Below are 26781 nucleotides of genomic sequence, written 5' to 3'. Positions count from 1 at the left end.
GCGCATTCCGATGCTCTTCAGCGCAGTAGCCCAACCTGGTGGACGGCGGAAGAACTGCCTTAGTGAATCCCGGCCAGACCCGAATCCACCGTAGAGAATGCGCCGCTGGATCGCGAATGGGCCGGGTAAGTAAATTTGCCCCATTGTGTCAATTCTATTAGCTGGAGACTCTATAATCTGTTTATTTCAGGGGGTACCATTTTCACAAAAATTTATCCTTCAAAGCAAAACATATAAATGTTCAATTTCCCTCCAAAGTATGTAAAGGCTTCCATACATCCATTAACTGATCTTGCCTTCTATTATCTCAGCATTAAGCTGCTTTGTCCGTTGTAATAATTCTGCACTTCTGCGCTGTAGCCTGGAGCTGACACCATGAGCTCTTATCTCATGTACAATGGAGCGCAATTGGAATAAAACAATAGGGGACAGTTGAAAGGTATTTAGTGTTTGCTGTAAAAAAAAAGACAAAACATTATTTATAATAGTCAACGTTTTTAAAAGTAAACAACAATTTAAAGAGTACTCCTATTTTGAACTTACTTTTGTTAGTGCTTTGACAAGTCTTAACAAAACCAGTTCTTCCAAAGCAGATGGTAGTAAAGGCAATTTGCCAACACACTGCAAAAGACAACAGAGAGTCTCCCCCTGACACTGTAATATAAGAAAAAAATATTTCACTTGAGGAATCAGTTCTCTAATGAAAGAAGTAAATCAAACAGCTGCTTATATGGAGTTAGGTCATTGAAAACTTAATTAACTTCTTATCGTGTAAGTATAGAGGGAAAACATATTAAGACAGACTGCAAAATACAGGAAGAAAGGAACAAAAATAGAAAAAATCATTTTTCTTTAATAAAATATATTATAAAGTTTACCATTATTGCCTGAACTATCGCTTTATGAAAGTGAAAAAAGGTTCAAGTCAGTTGGTTGCACTTCTAGTCTAATTATGTCTTCTATTTGTTTGCCTGCCTACCCTAAGAAGCAAGGGCCCACAAGTGGATGTTCCCTTCCTGCACCAAACAGCAAAATATGGGGATGAAGACAAGAGAATACAAACGCAGAAGAATAGTCTGCAGAGCCAGGTCACAACAAAGAGGACAAACGTAGTACAAAATTCCAAGGCAGTAAGGTTAGTCTGAATGCAGGAAGATGGCCAACATACCAGAATACAAAGTTCAGAAATAACAGGATGCCAAGGTACCGGGAACTTACTACAAATTTGGTCTTAGCAGATAGAGGCAAGCAGACCTCTTATGTGATGTCAGAATCCAGGCCTCGGGGACGATTGGAGCAGAACTCTGACATCCAGGCCAGACAGAATATCATTGTAATTGCATGGCAATGGGGCTGTTCATTACATACAAGGGAACATGCATCAGTTTGAATACATCAAAAATATTTGAGGAAAATGTGTTTCCCTATGCCCTTGAAATTATACACTAGTAAGTGAAAGACATTTTGTTTACAGACAAACAAAATTGAGGTAATGTAGTGGACAGCTCAACCTCAATAACATAAAAATCTCGTTACATCCAAAATGCAGTTGCAACAGCCCTGCCAATACATAGGCAGGCAGGTAGTTGCAAACAATGCCCTCTCCAGGTTAAGAGCTGTTTGGGGGAGTCGCGAACCCTCTATGAAGGTTCTAGAACCTGGTCATTACGTAATAGCAGCTGTAGATCCAATGGTTAAGTGGGTGTTAGTTATTGACCAATTATGTTTCTGCCATGTAAACTGGAGAGTGATTGAAGAAGTCCTACCACCTGACCAGGGGGATAAAACCCCCGGGCAGGGAGAAGCACGTGGTCGGATTCCAGTCATAACTGGTCTTTTACCACCAGCTCTCTTGAAGAGCACAAGGTCTTAGCTCATGCTCTCAGCACATGGACAAAGTGAACAGAGAGAGACAGTGTTTAGTACACCTTCAGTACTGACACTTATCCTAAACCCAGGACCAGACTCAGGAGACTCAGAGCTGTAGCTTCCACAGCTTGGACACAGCTCCATCCCAGTCTGCATCTACTACCAGGCTGGTGCCCTATTCCTATTCTTCTCCAAGACCACTCCAGTAATCCGAATCTGCTGTGAGACCGTTTAGGCCCATTGCCTGCTGATGTTCAATAAAGAACCGTGAGTTGATTTGCACAACGTTGCCTCCGTCTGATCCCTGGATAGGGCTGTCACCACCAAGGGCTTCCCCATCCATTACCCAGGGACTTATCTTACAGACAGGGGGTACCCCAGGGAGAACCAGTACATCAGCCTCTCCCCCCATATTTCTTGCAAACACCACCTGCTGGAGACCTGCCAGACTGTAGGTCAGCCCTCCGTTCCCCATACCAAGCACGGTGACATCAGCGTGCCTAGGCCGCAACCGTCAGCCACTCGTTTATTCTGGGTCCCGGCTGCCTCCAGGCCCCAAGAAAAGGCTAGGCCCCGGTGGGGGATGTTGCACAGTTAATGAGGCAAATTTCAAAAATGAAATGTAATCCATCTTACTAGACTGGAATAACTATTTGGAGGTGCCAGAATGTGCTTGAACCAGAAACAATGGTTATGCCACAACATTTTAGTTCAGTAATGTGCAGTTGACACATTATATTTTTGAGTTTAAAACAAAAATTCTAGAACGGCAATCTTTTTTTTTTAAACAGCATCTAACTTCCTTTTCTTTTTCTGTGAAGGATTATCAGAAACCGGATACATTTTGTTATTGTTTGATTTGGTATTGAAGGTTTAAGTCAGAAGTGTTAAGCCATAAACCACTTTAGAGAACTTACCCTACTCAGTTTCTTCAGATTTTGTCTCCAATTACCATCACAAAAGACACTTACATCATTCTGACTAAGTACAGGTTCCTAGAAAGCAGAGACGGAACCAGTAAAATACAACAGCGCATGTGAATTGTCATAAATGTGCAATTTAGTCACTAAGAAAACAAAATAAGGATATTAAAATAAGGAACAATTGGTGGTCCAAAAAGTTGCATTACTTGGAAAGTGATGTGCAGAGATGTATAGGCACACTGCAATCCATCATTTATGCAATTCTCCTTTCATATCTGCCCTGGTAGCAGAGAATAAAGAGCAATAAAGATATGTCCAGATAGATTATAAACTGCCCTACATATTTCCATGTCGAGACATTCTTGCCAAAAAGCAGGATACAGAAATCAAATGGGAACTATGAAGCAGCAGCATAGTATGACAGGTTGTTAGTACCGAATTACATCTTTTTTATACTTTTCTAAGCATTATTTCAAATGTTTTGGGAGGATGATCTACCTCATGGTAAAAATTTCCTCACCTGTAATCACCAGGGGAAGCTTATGGCATATGGATTTCCCGTAGTTTGCAGGCTATACTACAAGATGCACCTTATAGATTTTAGTCATCCAAAAAGAGGAAAATATATTTGATACCAATTAAATTTGGTCACACACAAGCTCTGCACTCTGCTACACCCATTCAATCACATACATTTTTGCTACATTTATTCACTCACACACAGCTCTGCTACATCTATACCGGGTCTGCTACATACATTTACTCAATTAAACACGCTCAGTGCTCCTACATCCATTCCCTCTCTGTTACACACATACAGATCTTCCTCATACCCAATCCGAGAAGCAACTACTTCTTACTTCCAGGCCCCATTCCTTGGCAGCATGAAACGGTTTAAGGACCTGGCAGTGATCAGTCTGCAGTAATCCTCACATCCGGATGGCAGGGAGAGTAGTGAGGAGGCTCTGCTCTTTAGCAATTAGGGCGAAATACTTATTAGCATTTCAACTTATCTCCAGGACAAGTCAGGAGGGTCTGGCAGTGCTTCATCCTTCTGGCCTTCAGGTTGTAAGATGCTGGCCCTTTTTAGCAAGATTTTTTCTTGCTAAAAGGGTGTTTTATAGTCAGAAAAATATGGTAGATATTGGATCTCCTTTGAGTTGTCATTTTATCAATTTTAATTCTGTACTACATTCAATGATATAGAACCGCACTGGATGAGCTGGTACTGGAAATAGGCATCACAGGGGATTTACTGGCCCCTGTTTTGCTGTTTGTGTGGGCTCCCAGAATCAGGCTTTTATCTACTGTTCTTTGGATAGGAGGATATGGGAAAACCGCTTTAAGCCTCTGGACAAACCGGACTTCTGCTATTTTGTGTATGCCACCTTACCTCTATAACTGCACAAAGGAATCAGGAGAGTTTTAATTTGGTACCAGAAAGGAAAGCTCTGGATTCTATGAGGCCAAATTATTTAACAAAATATAAATTTGCTCTAAAGACATGATGTGGATATTAATTTTCCGGAAGAAAAGAAGATTCAAATTACATGTAAAGAAAAGTTGGAAAGATTTCTTGAAAAAGGCAATCATGTATTTGTCATAATTGCCTTTAAAACCTTCCAATGCAGACTTCCCAAAGGTCTTTGCATAATCCCAGTTTAATAAATCACCCACCGATAGCTGTTGTAGCCAATCCCACAGCAGAGTGCTGAGGATTTTGGGATTGTTCTCCGTGGACACCTCAGCCCAAGCTCCTTCCTCATTCACAAGTTTCTGTATATTAAAATAAAAAAAGAATCAATAAATTAATGTTAATATTAGCAAATCTATAGAACAAGTAATTTATTTTCTTCATAGTAATAAGGTTAACACCATATTTGTGTTGTTCCTTTGCTGTATATGCTGAGGAATGTCTGGCTGTATAAAGTTTCCTTTTCATATTTTATCTAAAAAACATTATTTTTAAAGCCCCAAAGGATGAAGGCTGCTACGACAGCTAACTCTGCAAGATTGGCCTAGGTAATGCCCAAGAAGTCATCTGACAAATGGCTTATCTCACTAGAACAAAACAATTAGGAAGCTACTAGACAACAGACATGTTATCTGACATCAGTTGGGAAGCACCATACACACAAGGTGGTTAACCAAACCAACTGATGCAAATGTTTTCATATTCCTAATGTGTACAGGGATCTCATCCCTTCCCTGACTGAAAACAGGCAAAATGGTATAGTAGCACACATCTGTAATATTTGGACTATACAGGACTATTGAAGGGGGTTTCTTATATTAAGAAATTCAATATTAATAGAGTAAGGCCCTCCACCTTGGACAGAGTCCAAGTAGATAAATGTTTATAAATGAGCACTCTGACCTGCAGATGATCCACTCTCTGCTTTACCATGGTTTCTGGGGTTTCCAGTTCAGCCATGGCTTCTGCAATGTACAAAACATGTTGTGGAGTGATAGGTTGACATGGCTCTGCAACAAGCTCTCTCTGTTAACATCCAGAAACAATCAGTCACTTACACATACATAACATACACTGATGTCAAACAACTAAGTGCTATTACAGTGAATGTGATTTTTAAATCCTCTTATTTAGGGATGACTGTTCACCCCCACTGGTAACACCCATGATAGGTGCTGGCTTTGCCGTAATTTCCAATGGATTGTCACTCCTCGATGACATCACGGGGAGCAGATCCTCAGGATAATGGCAGCTGCTGGGATTTGAATAGCGCTCCTACCACTAACACTCAAATGGTGCTGGGGCTTTGCTTGCTGCATTTAAGGAGTTAACACCCGTGAAAGGTGGCATTTAGAGATGGGCAAATTTTTTAAAAATTCCATTTGCTGAGATTGAAGAATTTCCAGACAGAATTCGATTAGACCTGAATCGAATCATGGCAAATCACGTTAAAAAACAGGTATTTCCTGGCTGCAGAGAGCCTGTAGGGTGTTGTAGAACGTTGTTCCATGCTCAAAAAAGCGAAGCGGGAAGACAGCCAGTCAAGGTAACATCTGTGCCAGCTCGAAAGGACTGAGCTGAGGGCCAAGATCGCACTATAACATCAAAGAGTGCACTCTTTTTCACTGACATCAGATGATTCCATAGATTACGACAGAACCTGTTCTGTTAAATGCGGATACATGTAGAAACCCCCCAAAAGAGTGGAGAGGGTGTCGGCAGTAATTTTGCATTGACATCACTGATCATTTTGCCCTTCTTTTCATCCATCAGTGTCCGCTTTCAATCGGTCAGTAATCCATCAGTATTGCTAAAGCCAAAAACAAACAGGCGTTGATCCAAAACAGAGATGATCAGTAAATAGGATATTGGCATGTCCTCTGTGTTCTATATCCACTCCTGCTTTTGGCTATTAATCCTTCAGTTTTTCATTCCTTTTGACAGATGAAATGAAAGGGAAAACCAAACATAGTGGCAACATCATAGGGTGATGGAAGGTGAAAACGGCTTTATGGAAATCACAGGGTGTTCCAGGGAGACAGGTGTCAGTTGGCAGCAGCATGAGTAGGCCGCAAAGTGGCAGAATGACAAATTATGGAGGTGGTAGCAACATTGTAGACCTCACTGTGGCACAATGAGAGAGTGTGGAGTTGGCGGCAGCAGCATGAGGTCAATGAGTGGCACAATTACAAATTCTGGAGGTGGCAGCCACATGGTAGGCCACAGTGTGGCACAATGACAGAGTGTGGAGCTGGCGGCAGCAGCAGCAGGAGGTCAGAAAGTGGCACAATGACAAATTCTGGAGGTGGCAGCAACATGGTAGGCCACAGAGTGGCACAATGACAAAGTGTGGAGGTGGAGGCAGCAGTAGCAGCAGCATGAGGCCAGAGAGTGGCACAATGCCAAATTCTGGTGGTGGCAGCAACATGGTAGGCCACAGCGTGGCACAATGACAACGTGTGGAGGTTGGGAGAAGCAGCAGGAGGTCAGAGAGTGGCAGAATCACAGTGGGTGTAGCTGGGCAGCAGCAGCATGAGGCCAGAGAGTGGCACGATGACAAATTCTGGTGGTGGCAGCACTATGGTAGGCCACAGTGTGGCACAAGGACAGAGTGTGGAGGTGCTGGCAGCAGGAGGTCAGAAAGTGGCACAATGACAGGTGGGTGTGGAGGTGGGTGACAATTCCAGTGCCTGGTAAAGATGGTGGGAGGCAGATGGAGCAACTGGTAGCAGATGTGTGGCATCAGGCGGTTTGTGCAGCTATTTTGATGCTATTCTGATGCTGCCACAGCGCCGAGTTGGTGATTTTACTGCCAACGCTCTGCATTGAATGACTACTAACGCCGCTGCCTCACTGAGCCCCTGTGCCATTGCTTTCTTGTACCTTCAAAGCAGGTTTTGTACCCCGCAGCTGTTTGGCTCCCGTCCTCGCACTGCTGCCACCCTGCTGACTCATGGCTGCAATAGCGACTTGTTGCCTGTTTCACTTCTTCACCCGGCTCTCAAGTGCGATCGGCTACATCATTGATTTGTGTTTCCCTGTCACTGCTATTCTCCTCAACGTCCTCAGTATGCACAGCCTGACTACTTGCAAGTGCAACATAACCTTCTGTGCCACTCTCCACATCTCTACTTTCGCACCTACTGCACGAAGCAGCGGATGTCTGCCCCACCTCTTCACTGCCAAGCAGCTGCTGACTTTCCTCAAAGAGTTTGTCCTCGCTGTATAGTGGCTATGAGCCCAGACCACCTAATACAGTGATGGCAAACCTTTTAGAGGCCGAGTGCCCAAACTACAAAGACCCACTTATTTATCGCAAAGTGCCAACACAGAAAGTTAATTTGTAATTTATACTCCCTTCTCTGTCACAGCTTTCTTTCATATCAGCACACTGAGGACACCAATAAAGCAGAAAATAGTCCCTGGTAGAGCTGTCACTTTAAGATACCTCTGCACAGCAAGTCCTGGGCTGTCTGGGACTGCAGGAAGATGCCTGGAGTCATCTCTGGTGATGGCCTGAGTGCCCACAGAAAGGGCTCTGAGTGCCACCTCTGGCACCAGTGCCATAGGTTAGCCATCACTGACCTAGTAGATCTCTGGTTGAGGGAAATGAACAGGACAGAGGCTGATTGAGGACAGGTGAGGGCCACTGACCTGCTCCTTGGCCAGCTGACAAACCCACGGACTCTTGGCTGAGGTTGTCAGATGGGAGGAAGTGGATGACCTAGTCAACCAATCGAGAACCTTTGGGTTGTTCATCAACACACTGCCCTAGATGACACCAGCAGTTTTTGCCTCACACAGTCACCCCTGCTACGACGTCCCCTTACTTTGCTGCGACCTGCGTCTGCTCCACCTGCCACCTCTCTGTCTGACATATTGATTAATAAACTATGTTGATTTGACACAGATTTCTTGATATCAACTTTAGCAACAAAAAAGAATTGAAATTTGGGGAATACAGAACCCCAAAACTGACACCATGGACTGTGAGAAAAAATCATCCCAGCAACTACGTGGATTTGACACAGATTTCTTGATATCTACTTTAGCAAATAAAAAAGAATTGAAATTTGGGGCATACAGAACCCCAAAAACTGACACCCTGGACATTGCACAAAAATCACTCCATCAGATACTGAGTACAAGCAGCTGGATGCTACAGGCAGCACATGCAGTGTGAAGTGACGGAATTGCAAATGGCCGTCTGTTTTTATAAGGCTGTGACATCACATAAGCCTGCCAGTCGCTGATTGGCTTACATGTCTGCACATGTGATCGAGGGTGTTCCTTTCTTCTTCCCAGATTTCTCTGCTCCATGTGACACGTTGTGCTCGTGGCCATTTTGCTAATAAAGGGGGAAAAAATTGTTCCCACGAATCACCGTAAACTTCAGATTTGTGCCGAACCAAAGTTTTCCTGAAATTCTAAACAAATTCCATTTTGCCCATTGATTTCCCCATCTCTAGTGGCATTAATAAAATATTAGCATATTAAGAAAATAATGGGGATCATTTACTAAGGGTCCGCGGACCGCACATACATGACGATTACCGATTGGCGCCGCATTTAAAAGGGTATTGTGGCACACATGATCGGATTTTGGTGCAGTTTGGTGCAACAGAAGTCGTGGGGGCGGGTCGTCGGACGATCCGATGGAATGAGCGCAGAATTTAACATTTAAATTGTGTCGCAAGACAATTCACTTACATACACCAGGAAAAAGATGGTGAACTCTGGTGGACCTGATCAGGGAAGCGACACAAGCAGGACATCGGGCACACGATCTTAGTGAATCGCGCTGGAGTCCATGATGTTCTTAACTAAACAAACTGCATACTAGGACATGAAAAACACTCTAGGGATGATGCTACCATGGGAATCTACATCTGGATCTACTTCAGTAATAGATTCCTCGTGGTAGATTTCCTTTAAGTATATGGGGCTCATTTACTAAGGGTCACAGATCGGACTTTCGTCGGACTGTGCGCCTTTGTCGGGGATTGCATGGCTTGCACAGGTATTTAACAGGTATCTGTGCTGGGATTGTGTCGCACGTGACCATTTTTTGGCGCAGCTGTGTTGGCTTCCATGCAACACAAATTGGGGGCGTGCCATCGGACAATCTGACTAATTCGGACTGAGCGTGGAATTTATGATTCAAGTTGTGTCGCAAGTGCAAGCACTTACATGCACCATTAAAAAGAAAGTAAACTCTGTTGGACCTGAGCGGGGAAGCGACACATGCAGGATATCGGGCGCACCATCTTAGACAATGCACTTATCGTCAGACAATGCACTTTCTGTGAACTCCTGTGGGAATGTAAGTAAATGAGCCCCTATGTGTTTATGAGAACCTTATTAAGAGAATGAATCTCAAATCTATGTGCAAATCTTACCTTTGGACCATTGGATTCCACTTTTTCCAATGTCTCTGGAAATTTTGACTTGGATGCTTCAAAATCTGACATTTTACCAAGATCAAGTTCACACAGACCATTATTCATTGTATCCACCTAAGTCAACAATAGGTTATAGAATAGTTACAAAAACACATAACAGACACAGTAGGATTTTTCCCTCCCCTTACACTATTTTTGTAATTTTTAGAAATGTGAGCAGTCAGGGTTTTTAGCTCCTCTGGGACAATATTGCTTATAAGTGGTACACTCGTATAGCTGTTTGTGACTTTTCTGGCATTGTAACTCTCATCTTTTCCTGTCGCAATAAAATAATTGTTCAAAATACTGTACAACATCCCACTTTCAGAGAGCTGTAATATGGTTCACAAAGACTACCAGGCCTTATTGTGTGCCTCCAGTTTTTCTTTGGAAAATGTAACATGCTCAATTTCAGGGGTGTAACTAGGAAAGGCAGGGCCCCATAGCAGAATTCTGAATGGGGCCCCCATCCCCCTTAAAAATATACATTTTACACTCATATAGACACACATATTTATATACTTATATACATAAACACACAGTTCTTTATACACACATACTATAGAAACACACACACACATTTATACACTCGCACACACATTTATACACTCACACAGGTGCACACATTAAGAGCATGTACACATCACATATGCACACACATATTGTGCCATATACAGACATACAGCATATAAACACACATACAGTATATATATACACCATATACATATACAGCATATATACATCAAATATATGTTATATGCATATTATGCTGTACAATGTATATAATGGTTCACACCTTCCATTCTTTAGTGTCAGATCAGATGACGGAGCCCCCTGACACTGTGGGCCCCAGAGCGACTGCTATTGCTGCTACCACAGTAGTTACGCCCCTTCTCAATTTTAATCTCTATTTTCTTATAAGCATCGTTTGTATATCTCTGAAAAAAGGTGGTGTACATAGGGAATCATACAGAATCATATAAGGTGTCTACAACTCCGTATGACTGTGCCAGATGGTTTCTGTGTGTACCTGTGTGTATGTATAAGGCCCTGCATGGAGTACATATGACTTTCTTGTTACTTACTGACGTGTCACTTGTCAGTAGTAGTTGCAGGATTCCTGTATCACAGCTGATCTGACTTTGCAAAAGCCCTTGTCTCTTTTTTCCTTTCCTTTCCGGTTCAATTTCTTCACTTTCACAAATTGGCGACTGAAACTTCTTACCCTGGCGTTCATGAACAACCCTGATAATGACCTGGCGTAGAAGTTTATGTGCAGTTTCCTTTTCCAATTCCACCCATGGGCCTCTTGCTCTCCTTCCACCTGCCAGTTGGGCCAATCTGCGACATATAACTACAACAGGCTTTGGAAGATGACGGAAACTCCGGGCTTCTTGTCCGTGAAGAAGATGACGTTGGCGTACAAGATACTGGGGCAATGTAAAGGCAGGGTAGCCAGGAGTTAAATTTGAGAAAACTGTCCATTGTGAACTTAAAAACAGGGAAAAATCACAAACAACTGAAACTTGTGATCCTGTTTGGATAGACCCAGGACGACGAAGACGCAAAAAACGGATAGCATCTGCAGCACTAACACGGCACGCATAGATCAAGTAACATGCAATGAGAACCCCTGAAACAAAGAAAGGAGTTAGACAATACTGAAACTCCAAGAAGAAGTACAATAATCCAAATTTTACATACCAAATATACAGATTTTTATGGTCAATATAAATAAACAATGAACCCTAGCATAGCTTTTTACTAAAGATGTCTATAGACATTGGGGGTCATTTACTAAGGGCCCGATTCGGGTTTTCCTGACGTGTTACTCGGATATTTCCAATTTGCGCCGATTTCCCCTGAATTGCCCCGGGATTTTGGCGCACGCGATCGGATTGTGGCGCATTGGCGCTGGCATGCACGCGACGGAAATGGGGAGGCGTGGCCGAACGAAAACCCGACGGATTCGGAAAAATCGCCGCATTTAAAAAAAAAAAAGTGTCGCTCAGCATGCGCTTACCTCCACTCAGCCCTGCTCGGTGTACTCTAGTGCGTTCCGATGCTCTTCAGCGCAACAGTGACATCTGGTGGACGTCGGAGGAACTGCCTTAGTGAATCACCGGAAGACCCGAATCCACCGCAGAGAATGCGCCGCTGGATCGCGAATGGACCGGGTAAGTAAATCTGCCCCATTATCTTATCGCAGAAAAAACCCACCAAATTTAAAAGGGCAGAATAAAATTGGGTGTGTTGTTATTCCTTAATGTTTGGAAGTTTGGTCATCTTGCATTTTACATGCTATATTCCCAGTCGAAATAAAATGCTGCTAGAGTTAACATTTAAATTTGTGTCGTAAGCCATGCACTTAGATGCACCAGGAAGAAGAAGGTGAACTCCGGCGGACCTTATTGGGGAAACGACACATGCAGGATATCGGGCGCATGATCTTCATGAGTTCATCCTCGTCGGACAGTCCAGATCGGGGATCGCGCAGGTACCGGATAAGTAAATGTGCCCCACTATGTTTACATTTTGGATTTACAGTGGTTATATACCCCCTGCGGGTAATATATCAAGATCAGCATCTGTTATGCTGGTCTTCATACCTCTCTTCTCCACTGCAGTGTGGACCTATTATATGAAAGGACAAAGCCCTCGTCATAAATTAGGAAGACCTGGCTGCAATTGGCAGTAAGGGCCTGTAGTCAATTGTATTGAAATTTCATGTTATAAACTCGCTCTCACTACACAAATCTTTTTAGAAAGTGGGGAGGGTGTAGAAAACACTTTAGCAAATGTGAACGCCCCTTTAGGTGCAAAGTATTATGTTGTGGCGCACAGAGTGCTACCGAGCCACAATACTGGCGAAAACACTACATAAATACATGTGCAAACTGATTTTATATTTAGAGCATTATTACAGGATTATTATTCTCATTATTCTCTCCTCTTTTAAAATTGTAAAAATACTAATAATTTTAAGGAAGTCTATAGCTCCCCTCCCCACCCCCCTTTTTTCATTTTCTCTCCATTCTTTTCTCTTCTTTCTTGATTTTTTTATCCATTCCGTCCTCTCTCCCTTACCCCTCCCTCCATTTGCTTTCCTTATCTGCCAGTCCCTTTCTCCATACCCCCATAGGTGTTATGGTTTGCTACTGTTATTGGAAGTGATTCTCATGCAGCGTGTTGAATATATGTCAATTGCTACTTGAATATTATATCTTGAAATTACTGAGTTCTTTGGCCGGATATTGGGCAAATGATTATATTTTGTTATATAACTAAAGAATTATAAAAAAAATCACAAATAATTTTAATCCATTGCAGTACTGATATTTTATGAATAATACCTGTGCGGCCTAGGCCTGCATGGCAATGCACAGCTACTCTCCCCTCTCTTAAAGCAAATGCAATAACTTTCACAGCATCCAGAATTCTTGGCACAGGAACTACTCCAAAATCAGGAAGCCCAAAATTATAAAAGGAGACTGCAAGAGACAAAAGTACATAAAGAATGATAATAGGCAATTTAGTATTGAAGTGCATGGTACATTTTTTCTTTGTATTTTTTTACACTAAGTTTTAGAACAATTTTATTTTTATAAGTCGTCTCTCTGTGCTTCTTTAATGCAATGCATTATGCCTGTCGCTGTTTTATTCACAGGCAGCACATTATTGATAGCTTCAACCTCAGTAATAAAAGCATAATACAACCAGCACTTTCAAGACGAGGAGAGAGGTCTTCAAATTTTTGATCCTGTTCTGCTCCCCTTCAATGAGTGTAACAAAAAAATGGCCCTGCACCAGTCTGTTTGACTTAGCAGGTTCTTTTCAGTGCAAACTGCTTACAAATGTATTTAAGGAGTGTCCGTGACACATTTGTTTCGTGGCTGCATTATATCCGACGCAACACAAAATTATGCACTGCAACGGGCGGTTCCGGTTCACAGTCTGCCCGTGCGACACATTTATCATGCAAAGTCCAAAAGAATTGTGTCGCATGTTAAAGGTGCACCAAAAAAATGTTGGTCCACTCTGTCGGAGCAGTGCAAGAAGCCCCAGATTTATAAATAACATGCACCACAAATCATGAATCTGGCACACCATGTACACTTCACAGTTTTTGATAAATGTGTGCCTATGTGTTCTGCCTTCCATGTTCTTCAAATTGCTTTCCCTGGTGTCATCATATGCAGAGTCATGGGAAAAGGCACTGGGATTTAATATATCACTAAATGAATAAAAACAGCTTTATATATTAAATCTCCTAACATATAACAAGGAACAATATACAGAAACTGCTTAACATACTATATTGAAAGTTGAACTTACTACCAGAGTCCATAAAGTCTTGAGGTCTGTATGAAAAACCACTCTGGGGATCAAGGGAGTCTCCACAGTGGCCATGTTCCCAAGGAAGCTGTGCGTTGACCAAAGACCGTACACCATACCTTTGATGAACACACATAAATATTAAATACAGTATTAGAGAATATACATAAGAACATAATGGCCCAAATTTGCACATGTATTTTTATAAAGTGTCTGCCTCAGTTTTGTGTCGCGACTGCACTGTACTCCGACAAGACAGAAAAAATGTGCACCTAAGGGGGCGCATTAGTGTTCAGTTGGACCGTGCGTCACATTTATTACTGACGTGCACCACAACTCTGTCTGCATCACAATTCAACAGCATGTACAAAGTGCACCGAAAAAAAATGGTGCACACTTCCCGAGCCGTGCAAGGTGCACCAGATTCATGAAGACTTGGCGGCAGTTTTGATTAATCTGGGGCACTCTACACACTCCACAGGCAAACTGCACATAGTATAGACTGCAGTGGTTTTGATAAATGTGTGTCTCATGTGCAAATTGCACAGGCAAAGCAATGTTTGGATATAACTAGGCACCAAACCAACATCCTAATGGGTTACTGATACCAAAAGTAGCTAATATCTAAAAAAAAAATGGTGCATACTTTATCAAAAAAACTGTGGACAACAAGTATTACATGTGAGATATTGTTATGAACAATATATTTTGACAGAAAGCCTTGAACTTTTGATGCAATACTGATCTGTATTATTACATTATCCTTCCTTTTTATGTTCTTACTTGTGAAACTGCTCTGTGATGTTGTAATTCTGAATAAGACGAGTAGATGGGCGGCTTGTTGCCAGGATCTGATCAGTAATCCTAAAACAGAAGAAAGAATATATACAGTTGATTAACTTGTATGTGCTGGACCTAAGTGTATAATCTTTACAAGGCACCCAACTATAATTTATCACTTATAGTACTTCTCTCACCTAAATATCAGCCAGTATTCCAGACTGGCTATAATTTAAATCCTTGTCTTTCTTCTCCTGCTTTCTAAAATGTAACACATACATGGATAAAACATAGTTCCAGATTGACTATTAGTGAGGCAAAGTGCACTACATGCAGTTTGCCTCACTATTAAACACTGGCGCACGGTCTTCATTAATCTGGTGCACCCTGCTTGAATAAATCATAATCTTTCCCACATCGAAGATTTTCCTCCCACAGGAGTGAAGAACTCTGACGGATTTGGAAAGACCACCGCACTTACCTGCACTCAGGCTAGCTTGGTGAACTCCGACGGACTTCAGCGCAGCAGCGACACCTGATGGACATTGGGCGTACTACCTTAGTGAATCGGCGGAAGACACGAATCAGCATCGGACAACCCGCCACTGGATCACGAATGGACCGGGTAAGAAAATGTGCCCCAGTGTCTCCATCAACCCTACCATTTAGATTGTCCTCACCGACAGGTTCCTCTTTCTGGGGTAGCACGGTCAGCCTGGGGGGAGGGGTTGATCATGGGAGAGAGACCACTGGCAGGCAATTAAACACTCCAACCACGGGTGTTATACTGGTGTATCAGCTGTTAGGTACAGCTGACACCCCATGTTTTATGATACAGGCTAAACTCTGATTTCAAGCTGAGGCGGCATAAGCTCTGCGTTCGATGTCTCGGATGCTGAGTGTTAAAGCCCACTGCTCAACTAATGGCACACGATGAAGCAGCACTCCAAGATAAAGAAAACAGGTTTTATTCCACCATCAAATAGCAACGTTTCAGCTTTCACCTTGATTTTCAAAGCCCAGTGCTCTGTGTCCAATATATCGGATGCAGACCACTAAGAGGTTAAAGGAAATCTATCATCAAAATCCAGCATGATATACCAGGGACACTTACTCATAGACCCATTCTTCTCATATCTGTTATCTATGGCCTACTTCCTTCTAAAATAAACTTTTTAAATTATACTAATAGAAGGGTTATGGGCGACGTTAGTAACCAGCAGGCGGAGTTCTCGTGCATGTGAGAGACTTGCAGGCAGCCAGCTGAAGTCACCGGCTGTCTGCAAATATATGGGGCCCTAGAGGGTTGAATAATATATGCTGTTGGGCATCCATATTTAGCAGCCAGAGGAGCCAAGAGGCGCTAAGGTGATGTCAGCCTGAGCGCCTCAGGCTCTTTTACATGTTTTTATAAAATAATTTTCCTACTTATACCTTACCCCTTAAACAATGAAAAAACTGTGACATCAACCCCCTAAGGTAACGTGCAAGTTTGTGTGGACAGTCTACCACCAGTAATCTCATAGTCTCATAGATCAAGCAGAAAGGGCAGAATTATTTATGCCACCACTCACTCAATTATTGTTTTGCAGTTTCTCACCAAGATGAGTAAAGTCCTCGAATTGCTTGCTGTTCTAAAGTCCAGTCCTCTGGGCCTTCATACCGGCACTCGCGACCTCCACATGTAAGCGAACATATTAAATGAGGAGGTACAACCCGCACAATTCGCTCACGGGTCTGTGAATAAGATGGACGTGGTTCTTCTCCTGCAGAATTCATGGTCTGAGAAGAAGAGGTTTACTGCAAAAACAACATCATTGGCTGAAGCATTTACTGATATTTTACTTTCAGAAAACAGAAACAGGTTTAAGAATATATTTAACTTAAAGCATTAATGGGTATACTCTAATAGTAGTGTCAGTATCCTCTGTTTGCTGAGCTCACCCAGGACTACTCTGTGGTGAGGTATTTGTTAGTTGACTTGCAGATTTGATTGCCTGGCCTCAACTGGGTGTCTGTTCTCAGGAAAGCTGGGTGATGTCCTTCTCTAGGCTCTGTGTTTTTCTCAGCTGGGGGTTGAGTAATGTAGGGCCCAGCCATTCAGGATAAATTGCTATCGCTCAGTTCATTCAGGGCTGGTCGTTTTTTCTTCAGTGACCTGTGGTAAGCACTGATCCAGCCAGATATGGGACCCTGTATCCTGCCAGTTCTGGAACCCTGTATCCTGCCAGTTCTAAGAACCAGTATCCTCCAGATTTGGAACCCTGTATAACCCCGGCCTTATCTGAAACCCTGTGTACCCCCAGCCTGAGCTGGAACCCTGTGTAACCCCCAGCCTATGCTTCATCCATGTGTACTCCCAGCCTAAGCCATAACCAAGTGTACCCCCAGTTTGAGCTGGAATCCTGTGTACCCCCAACCTGAGCCTCAACCTTCTGTACCCCCAGGCTGAACCGGAATCCTCTTTACCCCCAGCAGAAAGCGTAACAGAACCTGTCCAGAACAATGTCCTGTCTATATAACGGTCTGATTCATAATCCCCACACATGACCTGAACCCTGTTATGGTGTCATCAAGATCCTGTGTTCCTTCCCCAATGTCAGCGAAGGGAATGTCAATCAGAAGTACCTCACCATTACAATTTGCTAAGCCTGTTAGGTAGGTGACAGGGATTTTGAGGGTCGGGCTCGGGTGCCTAGGGCCCATCAGAGAAATTGATTCTGAGGGCCTACCGTACTGCTACATAGAAACATTACCATTGCAAGAGTCTGAGATCCAGGAATTATTAGGTACTGGTGGGCAGGAAGTGAAATGCCTAATACAGAATTCTCCTTCTCTCTCTTCCAGTGCACAGCTCTCTATTTGTAAACTGAGGCTGCAATGACCAAATGTCAGGGCATTAATGTTGGGGGATGTTATAACAGTTATGGTACATTCACACAAGCATCATGGACACTTATATCCGGCTGAAAATTTATGGCCAGATATACGTCTCCCATAGACGGCTATGGCGCCCAGGCTTGATATGGTGAGCACAACATGTGACTACCGTTCTGCGCCGTGGCTGCACACAAGATAGACCTTTTTCTATCTTTGGCCTTGAGAACAGCTGTGCTTTTCAATCTCCTATGCAGAGGGGAGGGTTGAGCAGCACTCATCCCTCCTCCACTGCAGCGAGCACAGGTCCATGTAAATGCAGCCTTACTCCTGGTTTCCTGGGCTCCCTGCTGGGGCTGAGCTTTGACCAGGGATGTAGATGTCAGCTCCAATGGGATCTGTTACCTCACAGGTGACACGTCTGTGGGAACAGAGGCCCCTGCCACAGAGACAGGTAGTGGGGCCCTCCGGAGGATCCTCCGGTCCTACGCAGGGCCAGTCCGACCCTATCTGTACCCCATTGTCTAGGCAGTAAGCAGACATATCAAATCAGCTGGTTTTCCTGCGAGTCTCCAGTTTGTAAAACTTGTTCACTCTTGCAATTAGGGTTTTCATTTAGTACTTGTCCATGCCCCCCAGTAGTGGACGAAAAATGTAAGTCACAACCAATGTTTTTATATTTTACTAATAACATACATCAGTGGTTCTCAACCCTCTAGCTCTCAGGATACACATCAGACCAATAACGTGGTTTTACCATGAAAGATGATGTTGTTGTGTCCACCCAGGATCGATGCCAGCACCCACCTTACCCCGGCAAGTGCCGGGACCTAAGGGTGCTGGAGGGGCCCACTCGGGCGCCGGAAAAATTTTTCTGCCCCTGGATCAATTGTACCATGTAGCTTTAAGACACTGGTACAAATGATCACCTTTCAGATAGTGTAGTTTTCTGCCTTTATGCTGCGCTTGTCGGGAGGCAGCAGGACAGAGACAGAATCCATAACTCACCTTTCCTCGTCCCCCCCAAAGCGGCGCTCCGCACTGTATGCGACACCTCTGAAGTTGGGGCACATGATGATGTCATCACGTGTGGCAGCTTCAGAGCCGGCGCATACAGAAGGAGCATGCCGAAGAAAGAATGCAGCTGCAGGGGGAGCGATGAAAGGTGAGCTTTTTTTCTTTCCCAGAGTGGGGGAGGACAATGTGGCTACAGGGGTAGGGTGCAGTATGCCTTATGGGTGGGGGAAACAGTGTCGCTATTATGGGGGGGGGTCAGTGTGCCTTATGGGTTAGGGGGAGAGTGTGACTACGGGGGAGGGGGCAGTTTGCCTTATGGGTGGGGGGGGCAGTGTGGCTATGTAGGGGGGGGACAGTGTGTCTATGTAGGGGGGGCAGTATGACTACCTATGGGGGGAACAGTGTGACTAATTGGAAGGGAACAGTGTGACTTATAGAATGTGGAGAGACAGTGTGGCTATGTAGGGGGGAAGTGAGGCTACATATGGGGGGACAGTGTGGCAACATAGGGGGGCAGGGGGGCTAATGGAATGTGGCTTATGGGGGGAATGTGTTGCTACATAGGGGAGATAGCGTGGCTGTGTAGGAGGGACAGTGTGTCTACGGGGTGCGGGACAGTGTGGTTTCTGCGGGGGGGAACAGTCTTGCTACTAGGATGAGGCCCACTAAGGGGCCCACTAAGGCTCTGTCGCCCTCTGTCGCTTCCTCTAGCGATGTAAGCAGTGAGCCAGGAGACAGTTGTATAAATGTCAATAGGGTAAGTCCAGAGGCTGTGGATAATCTGAATACTACTGTAAATATCTGTAACTATCCGACCTCAACCCACTATATTGCAAAAGATGAAGTTTAAGGTGTAAATCTGTGAGATTTGACAATTCAGAGCAGGGTCAGATTTCCATAAGATTCTACAACAGATCGTTCTGCAAATTCAGCTGGTAAGAAGATTATCTTCACTACAGTTTACATCATATACCTTCTCAACCCTCAGCGAGTGAACTTCCTTAGGGAATGCTCCTTTAAGTTGTCTTTAAAGGGATTGTCCAACGATTGCACTCATCCCCTATCCTCTATGACCTACCTCAGTAGTTTATGCATGTGTATTGCTGCTTCATCCACACGGATTGGTAATCTCCGTAGAGCAGTGACATGCATGTGTAATAAGGAAGTAAATATGAGGTATGGCTTTATTTAGATTTGAAAGTAATAGATCCTCTGCAAATGTTAAAATCTGCTTACTGATCATTTTATAGGAGGAACATGACAACCTTATTCTATTGATAAGTCAGACTGTTACCAATCAGTGCGTTAATCCACCATGTACCTTGTCAAATGTTCAATGATAGAAAAACACTGTGGCAGATTTATCAATTTGTTTATGACAGAATTCTGTTTAAAATGTCTGCACCACATTTGTCAAGGGTTTTAGCAATATATTGCTTGAAAAACTGTTCACCAAAAATTATGCTAATGTAAGCTGGCTAATAAGTGCAATGAGGCATTCTTAAACTATACCACACACTTTCATAAATCTGGCATCTTACTTTACAACACTCTTGATAAATCTTGCCCATTATGCTTCCTTTTAAATCTTATTTATTGTATGCACCAAAATAATATTTCTAGATTTTGTATCAAGTTTTATACCAAAAAAAAATGTGTCTCCTATGTCTAGCTTGAAGTGTTTAATTATGATCATTTTCAATTTTGAAAAAACAAAGTAGCATGGGCACAAAAATAGTAAAAGTAAAGTGCATGTGACAATGGGTTATTATAACATAAAATAAAGTACAATGGAAGGATTGTATTTGCAAGCCAATCACTAACAGTGTCTAAAGATGCACCAAATGTATCAAACAGTCTAAGCCAACTACGTTTACACTGTATTACTATTCGGAAAGGATGGTAAACCTTCCACACTGCGCTTAGGAAAACATCTCAAAAACATAACAAGGTGCATCATACAAATTATTATCATAAAGGTTATAAGGGCAAGAGAAGATCAATATATAAAAGGGTTTCATTATTTGTTTAAAATTGTTGAAACTTATGAAGCAACAATAAAAGTAAAATCAACATCCTTATTGTATAATGTAAAAGCAAGTAAATCTGTAAAAAATAATAAAGAATCGTGTACATTATTTTATTAGGTTCAGGCAAAATGATCTTGGATGCACATTGAAAAACAAGCTCATAGGACACTGAACATTTTGTAATACGGCTATAAAATATTATTGAACTTTACTACGTGATTGATTACATGATGTATGTATCAGCTTTGTAATACGTTATAAATAAAAATAGCATTATCATTCTCTTTAAAAGATTTATATTAATAAAGACAAAATGTACAAAAATGAAATGTTAGTAAGTTATTTACCTTGCATTGCTAGGTTTTCTTCTATCTCAAGCACTTTCTGCTTAGACACTTTCCCTCTGGTTTCTAGTCTAAATCTCAACCTCCAGCTGGATTGAAGTAATCTTCTTAGCATAATGCATTAGCCTGTAGGTTCAGCTTGTCAGCGTTACTGTAACCAACAGGCCTAATAAAGGACATATTATGATTGTACAAATGCAACAGCATCTTTGACTAAATGTTCATACCCTCCCACCTTCAGCAGTACATGATCAGGTTCTGCGGGTGTTGTCTTTATGGACTACCAACCTGTTGGGTATTTATATTGATGAACTATATAAGCAGTGGGGACCTTATATTTACATAGATTCAGACAGGGATAATTAAGAATTCTTAGATACTTTAACCTCTCCTCAGCTGGATTTACAAGTCAGAGAATAACAGAACTATGGCATTTGAAGGACTGTTTTTTCTATTAAAGAAAATCGGCCTTTGTCTAACAACTTGACTGTCAGGGTAGGGCTAGAGCAGTGATGGCAAACCTTTTGAGGACTGAGTGCCGAAACTAAAAGCATAAACCACATATTTTTCACAAAGTTCCAAATGCCAATTTAAAGTAACTAAAGTAACTCACAGGTTTCAAACGTATTGGCGTCCCGAGGACACCAATCCAGTAGAAAGAAGAAGAAATTCAGATTATTATTGTAGTTTCCCTCTAAGGTCCATTAACAGGATCAATCGCAGCTCCAGAGAAGGGTCTACAATGATAATACAGCTCTGTCAGCACCTCCCTGCTCCTTATGCGCTTCTAGTCACTTTAAAATAGCTCTGAACTTGGCATGTACTGGGCTGCCTGTGACTGCAGGAGAAGGTATTGAGTCCTAAATGGTGACCTGGGTGTCCACAGAGAGGGCTCCAAGTGCCACCTCTGGCACCCGTGCCATAGGTTCGCCACCACGGGGCTAGAGTATACACTACACTAGGGCTAAAGGGAACATTTTTTCTCAATACGTTAGTGGGGAAAATAAGTATTTGATACACTGCCTACAAAGAATGGAGGGGTCTGTAATTTGTATCATAGGTGCACTTCAACTGTTAGAGACAGAATCTAAAAAAGACAGAACATCACATTGTATGATTTTTAAATAAATAATTTGCATGTTACTACATGAAATAGGTATTTGATGCAATAGAGAAAAAACTGAACTTAAAGAACAACTGTAAAGTATAAAAACTTAAAGTAAATTCTTTAGCTATCTAGTGTTTAGCTGTTAGCAGGTTTTACATTTGTCAACGACAATATGTTGGACGAACAACTCAACATCTTCATTGTAGATTAAACCAGCATAGGTTCAATATAAGTCAAAAAAACAAAAAACACAGTCTGACCCGTCACTGCATTCAACATCATCAAAGGCTAAATATATTCCGGATAACCCCTATTGATCTTATTTCTGTTACAAACACAAACAGATTTGAAACATTAAAATGACAAGAAATCTTCTAGATATTCAAATTAAAGACTCTGCAACCAGAAGGATTAAATGAGTTATTAGAAACGATGCTAATTTAATACTTACCAATTAAATGGAAACTCAAAGACATAAGGCTGAGGAGACAGAGACGGTGCAGGGATGTGTAGGGGAGGCTTCGTTTTCTCCTATCCTTGTCCCACGTTGGCTTCCATAGATAAATCACTGTCAAAAAAACACGGCTCCCACAGATAGATCGCCGCTAAAGAACCACACAAAATAAAAATTTCCAAAAAATAACATATCCCATTAAACTGTGAGAAGGAATAAAAAAAGAAATAAGTTTAAAAATCATGAATTTGAGGGTTATATCACACAATCGGTAGGGAACACTCAAGATTGACTGCTAGCTGAAGGGAGGGAATTACGAACGACTAAAAATCCAGCGGAACAGACAGAGACCAGATAGCAACTGAGGAAGAGTCCAGGAAAGTACTAGAAATGCGTATAGATTTAAACCCATCCATGTTTTATGAGACTTTTTATTATCATGTTTTTTTGATGATACGATTAAAAAAAAAGAATTAAATAAGTTTATTAAGAAAATCAAGAAGTGTGTCCAGCACTGATAATCCTTGGAGATACTTTGGAGACTACATAGCTTCCAGACAAACAGATTCCACGTGGACAGATACCTGCCAGCAGTGTGTGGTGAGCCCCAGGTAAGGAGCAGCTCCACCAGCCTGTGTCTCAGTCTCCTCATTCATTCTTCTCCTCCTCAGGCATCCAGCTCCCTTTGCACCATTCGCCCACCCAGCTCACAGCTGCAAGCTCCCTTATCCTGTCAAGCGCATTAAGCAGGCAAGGGAGGGACCGCCTCCTGTTGCTCATCACATGCTGCTGACAGGGTGTTAGGTAATGTGAGAAAAACATTTTTAGAGTACTGAAATGATTCAGAATGCTGACAAAGGCATTTTTAAAATCAGCATATCAAAGGCTATTGGAACCTGTCACCAACTAAAAATGACATTCCTGGTGACAGATTTGCTTTAAGTGAACATTCAGTGTGTTTATTATTACCATTGCCAATAAAATGTTAGATTGCTGTTTCATTTTCCAACAGTTTATTAACAACACACATATTAACTTAACTGCATTTGATTGTTGGTTGGTAAAAACATACAGATTACATTCACTTTTAATTCTACTTGCAAAAATCAATCAATGTATATTTATATTATCCCTTAAGCATTAACAAGAATTTATGCCCAGGTTGGCTGTTGAGCGAGTACATATCAGTTCAGTTTAGTAGTTCTACATTCGGGTGGTAAACCCCTCAGAGTGACTATGTAGTGAGTTTGTGTACAACCAGCTTTATGTGTTTAAACATGATTACAAGAACTGAGGTCACATAAGGTCCCATATGAATTGAAGAAAAATTTTAGAAATCATTACCCCAATTCCAAATTTATAAGTAAGAGAAAACTCCAGGAGTTGAGACATTGTTTAGGGTTTTACCCTTAGGATTGGAAATCGATGATATAACTTGGCGGGTCCCATTCACTGGCTCATTATGTTTTGTTCAGGGAGGCCTACATTTGTTGACTTACCTAAAACTACCAATTGAATTAATCTCATTCTAGTGGGAAGCAAAAATAATTCAAAAGTTACTGTTTTCCAAATTTCCCCTCACCAAGGTAAAGACACCTCACCAGTGAGGCAAGTTTCGTATGCTGCACTTCTACTTAAAAGGGTAAACCCCTAATGCTATAAATAATACATACAACAGAACTCAATGTCATTATTCACAAAATGGAGCTTAAATAGTTTGCTTTTATGATTCACAAAATTTATGGGCAGAGTTATTTACAAGATGGCCACCAACTACAACTACATGTCAAAATGAAAGAAAAAGATAGATGTATGAGGAAAAAATGACTCAACTTTATTAAATCTTAACAAGATAAATTAAAAAACACTTAAAAACACCCACACTTCGGGTGTGACAGCTCAATACTCCCCAGGGAAATAGTACAATAATACAATATAAGTATATTTAGTATCAAGGAAAGTATAAAGCATGCAAATTGTATATTTATTCACAGGCTGACCTGGATAAGGATTAACTAAGTAAGTACTAGTCTAGGACATGGTGTGTCCTACTGATATGCAAATTAAGTGCCAGGTCACCTAAAGTGCAAGTGCAATTAATAATGCATAGAGGTAAAAAACAATTACTCTTAGCGCTGCATTGCAGCGCTAGGGAGAAACAGGTGATGTGCTTTACAATAATATACCGGCCAATACATGTAAAAGAGTGTGATTTATCAGAGGTAAGTAAAATGAGTAATGTGATTTAATTAGAACAAAACATAAATAAGTGCGAGTGATCACTTTGTGTGCACAGATCCACATATTTGCAGAAAATTCATGCCATAAAAAATTTATAAAAAAGCGAATGAAAACATAATAAACAAATATGTGATGCATCAAAACATAAAAGTAGATATTGTGAGACACTGAAGGGGTTAACTGTGGATGGGCGATATGTTTCCCCTAGGTTTTCATACTATGCAAGGCCTTAGTGCTGAGTTTGTGTTGTCCAGCACCTGGGACACAGTTGGTGGGAGCAGCTTAATCAGGTTGCATAAAGCTGCTGAGCAGAGCTGAGAGCATTGTCTCTCTGAAAGGAGGCTGGAGAGCACACAGCCCTGACCTCTGTGCCTGGAGCAGCGACGTCTTTTGTGTTTTAGTGGTGAGTTAGAGGAACTCTGTTTAGTTAGCACCCAGACGGGTAGGATATTGTTTGTTTGATGCCTGAATGTAAAAGCTGTTTTATTTTGTACCTGCTGCTGCAATAAACGCAGGCGAGACCTGTTTTGGACTAAACTTTGGTGTCACTGTCTTGGACTGCATCACGAATCACCGCTACCACGGTCTCTACTGGGCCAAATCTCCCACAATATGTACAGACTATCACATGCTATGCACAAAAAATGACAATTATCTATGAACAAATTCCTATATAAACCTTCACACTAAAATATCTAGTTGTGATGTGCAAATTTCTAAAAGTGGTCTAGAGGAATTTTAATATGCAATAATAAAATATATTAGATAACATATATCAAAACAAAAAATATAATTTCTTATGTGCAAGCGCCAGTATAAAAGGAATCCTTCGTCCCACCAGAGCAAACTATGAAACATTAGCCAATAAGTAGAAAAACAAATCATATAAATAAATGTGAATTTATAATATTGCAAACCCAACATGCTAAATGGGTCACCTACATGAAAATACATAGAAAAAGAACCGTTCCTGCACAGGAATGTCGATGGACAAGAGAGAGGCTACAAGAGAGAACAAGAGATCTAATGTACAGAGGTATAAGGATAAGTATAAGGAAATCTCGCCTGACTTACTACACTATAATAAAAGAAAATGAGGACAAGTAGAATCAAAGAAACGGATAACTGTGCATATTTGACAGATGTTCTTCAGAGATCGAGCTTCCATGAAGGTAACAATCTTGGTGTGGTGATAAAAAATTATTTCCCGGTCAAACAAGAAATCACTTACTTGAAAATAAAGACAAAAGTTAGTGACATGCATAAAAGAAAACAAAATCTTGGTGGTGAGACATGTAAATAAAGTAAGAAGGGACCCAAACCCAATTATTTAATTTTGTTATACAACTACATGTCCCATGATCCTGCAGTTCTCAGTAACAGCTTCTCCCTCTTATGCTTTGCTCCCAGTGATGATCTTACAGACAGCCTTGCTCTGTTACCATAGTAATGATGTGTAACTGCCATCACTGCACATTACATCAATGAGATGACATTTTGCCACAACCCTGGCCATCCTGGGTGCACTGCTACCAACAGACTACAGCCAAACATAGTGATGATTACATGACCTGCCCAGGCAGGTGCAGGACATGTGATGTGGATATGCGACCAGCATACAGAACAGAAACAAAATCAATGGACTGATTAAAGATCCGGTAGCATTTTAGTTCTTCCTTATAGTCTATGTCCACAACATAGCCATGTCCATAGCCTTGGCCTCCTAGAAACTCCGGCCTCTCTACAGCAGAATTATTTTACAGTAAACACTCTTACTGGCACGTAAAGTGGTTGCTATTAGCTATTAGATGGATACTAACCCTCCTAAGTGTTATCAAACTTCTCAATGCCATTGTCCCTCTTTAGAAAGTGGTATATATTCAAAGGC

General features: G+C 41.8%; 1 protein-coding gene across 4 annotated transcripts; it reads right to left on the bottom strand.

The window, feature by feature from the left end:
- Window positions 1-166: 166 nt before the first annotated feature.
- On the bottom strand, window positions 167-21196 carry LOC140127206 (protein tyrosine phosphatase domain-containing protein 1-like). 4 transcript variants are annotated; one of them, XM_072147608.1, is made up of 12 exons: window positions 21094-21196; window positions 16423-16622; window positions 14826-14906; window positions 14043-14161; window positions 13061-13198; window positions 10793-11340; window positions 9666-9782; window positions 5170-5292; window positions 4470-4568; window positions 2787-2864; window positions 544-654; window positions 167-453 (listed from the first exon to the last, which is right to left on the bottom strand). In XM_072147608.1, exons 2-12 carry the CDS (start codon window positions 16599-16601, stop codon window positions 283-285), a joined length of 1764 nt encoding a protein of 587 aa, XP_072003709.1. In that variant the 5' UTR covers window positions 16602-16622; window positions 21094-21196; the 3' UTR covers window positions 167-282. The 4 variants fall into 4 exon arrangements, with proteins under 4 accessions (XP_072003709.1, XP_072003711.1, XP_072003710.1 ...); XM_072147610.1 differs by having other exon boundaries at window positions 14046-14161; XM_072147609.1 differs by having other exon boundaries at window positions 16423-16604; window positions 21094-21166.
- Window positions 21197-26781: the final 5585 nt, after the last annotated feature.

The sequence above is a fragment of the Engystomops pustulosus genome, chromosome 4, assembly GCF_040894005.1.
Source record: "Engystomops pustulosus chromosome 4, aEngPut4.maternal, whole genome shotgun sequence".
NCBI classification, from domain to species: Eukaryota; Metazoa; Chordata; class Amphibia; order Anura; family Leptodactylidae; genus Engystomops; species Engystomops pustulosus.
This window is presented reverse-complemented; position numbering and strand designations above follow the sequence as displayed.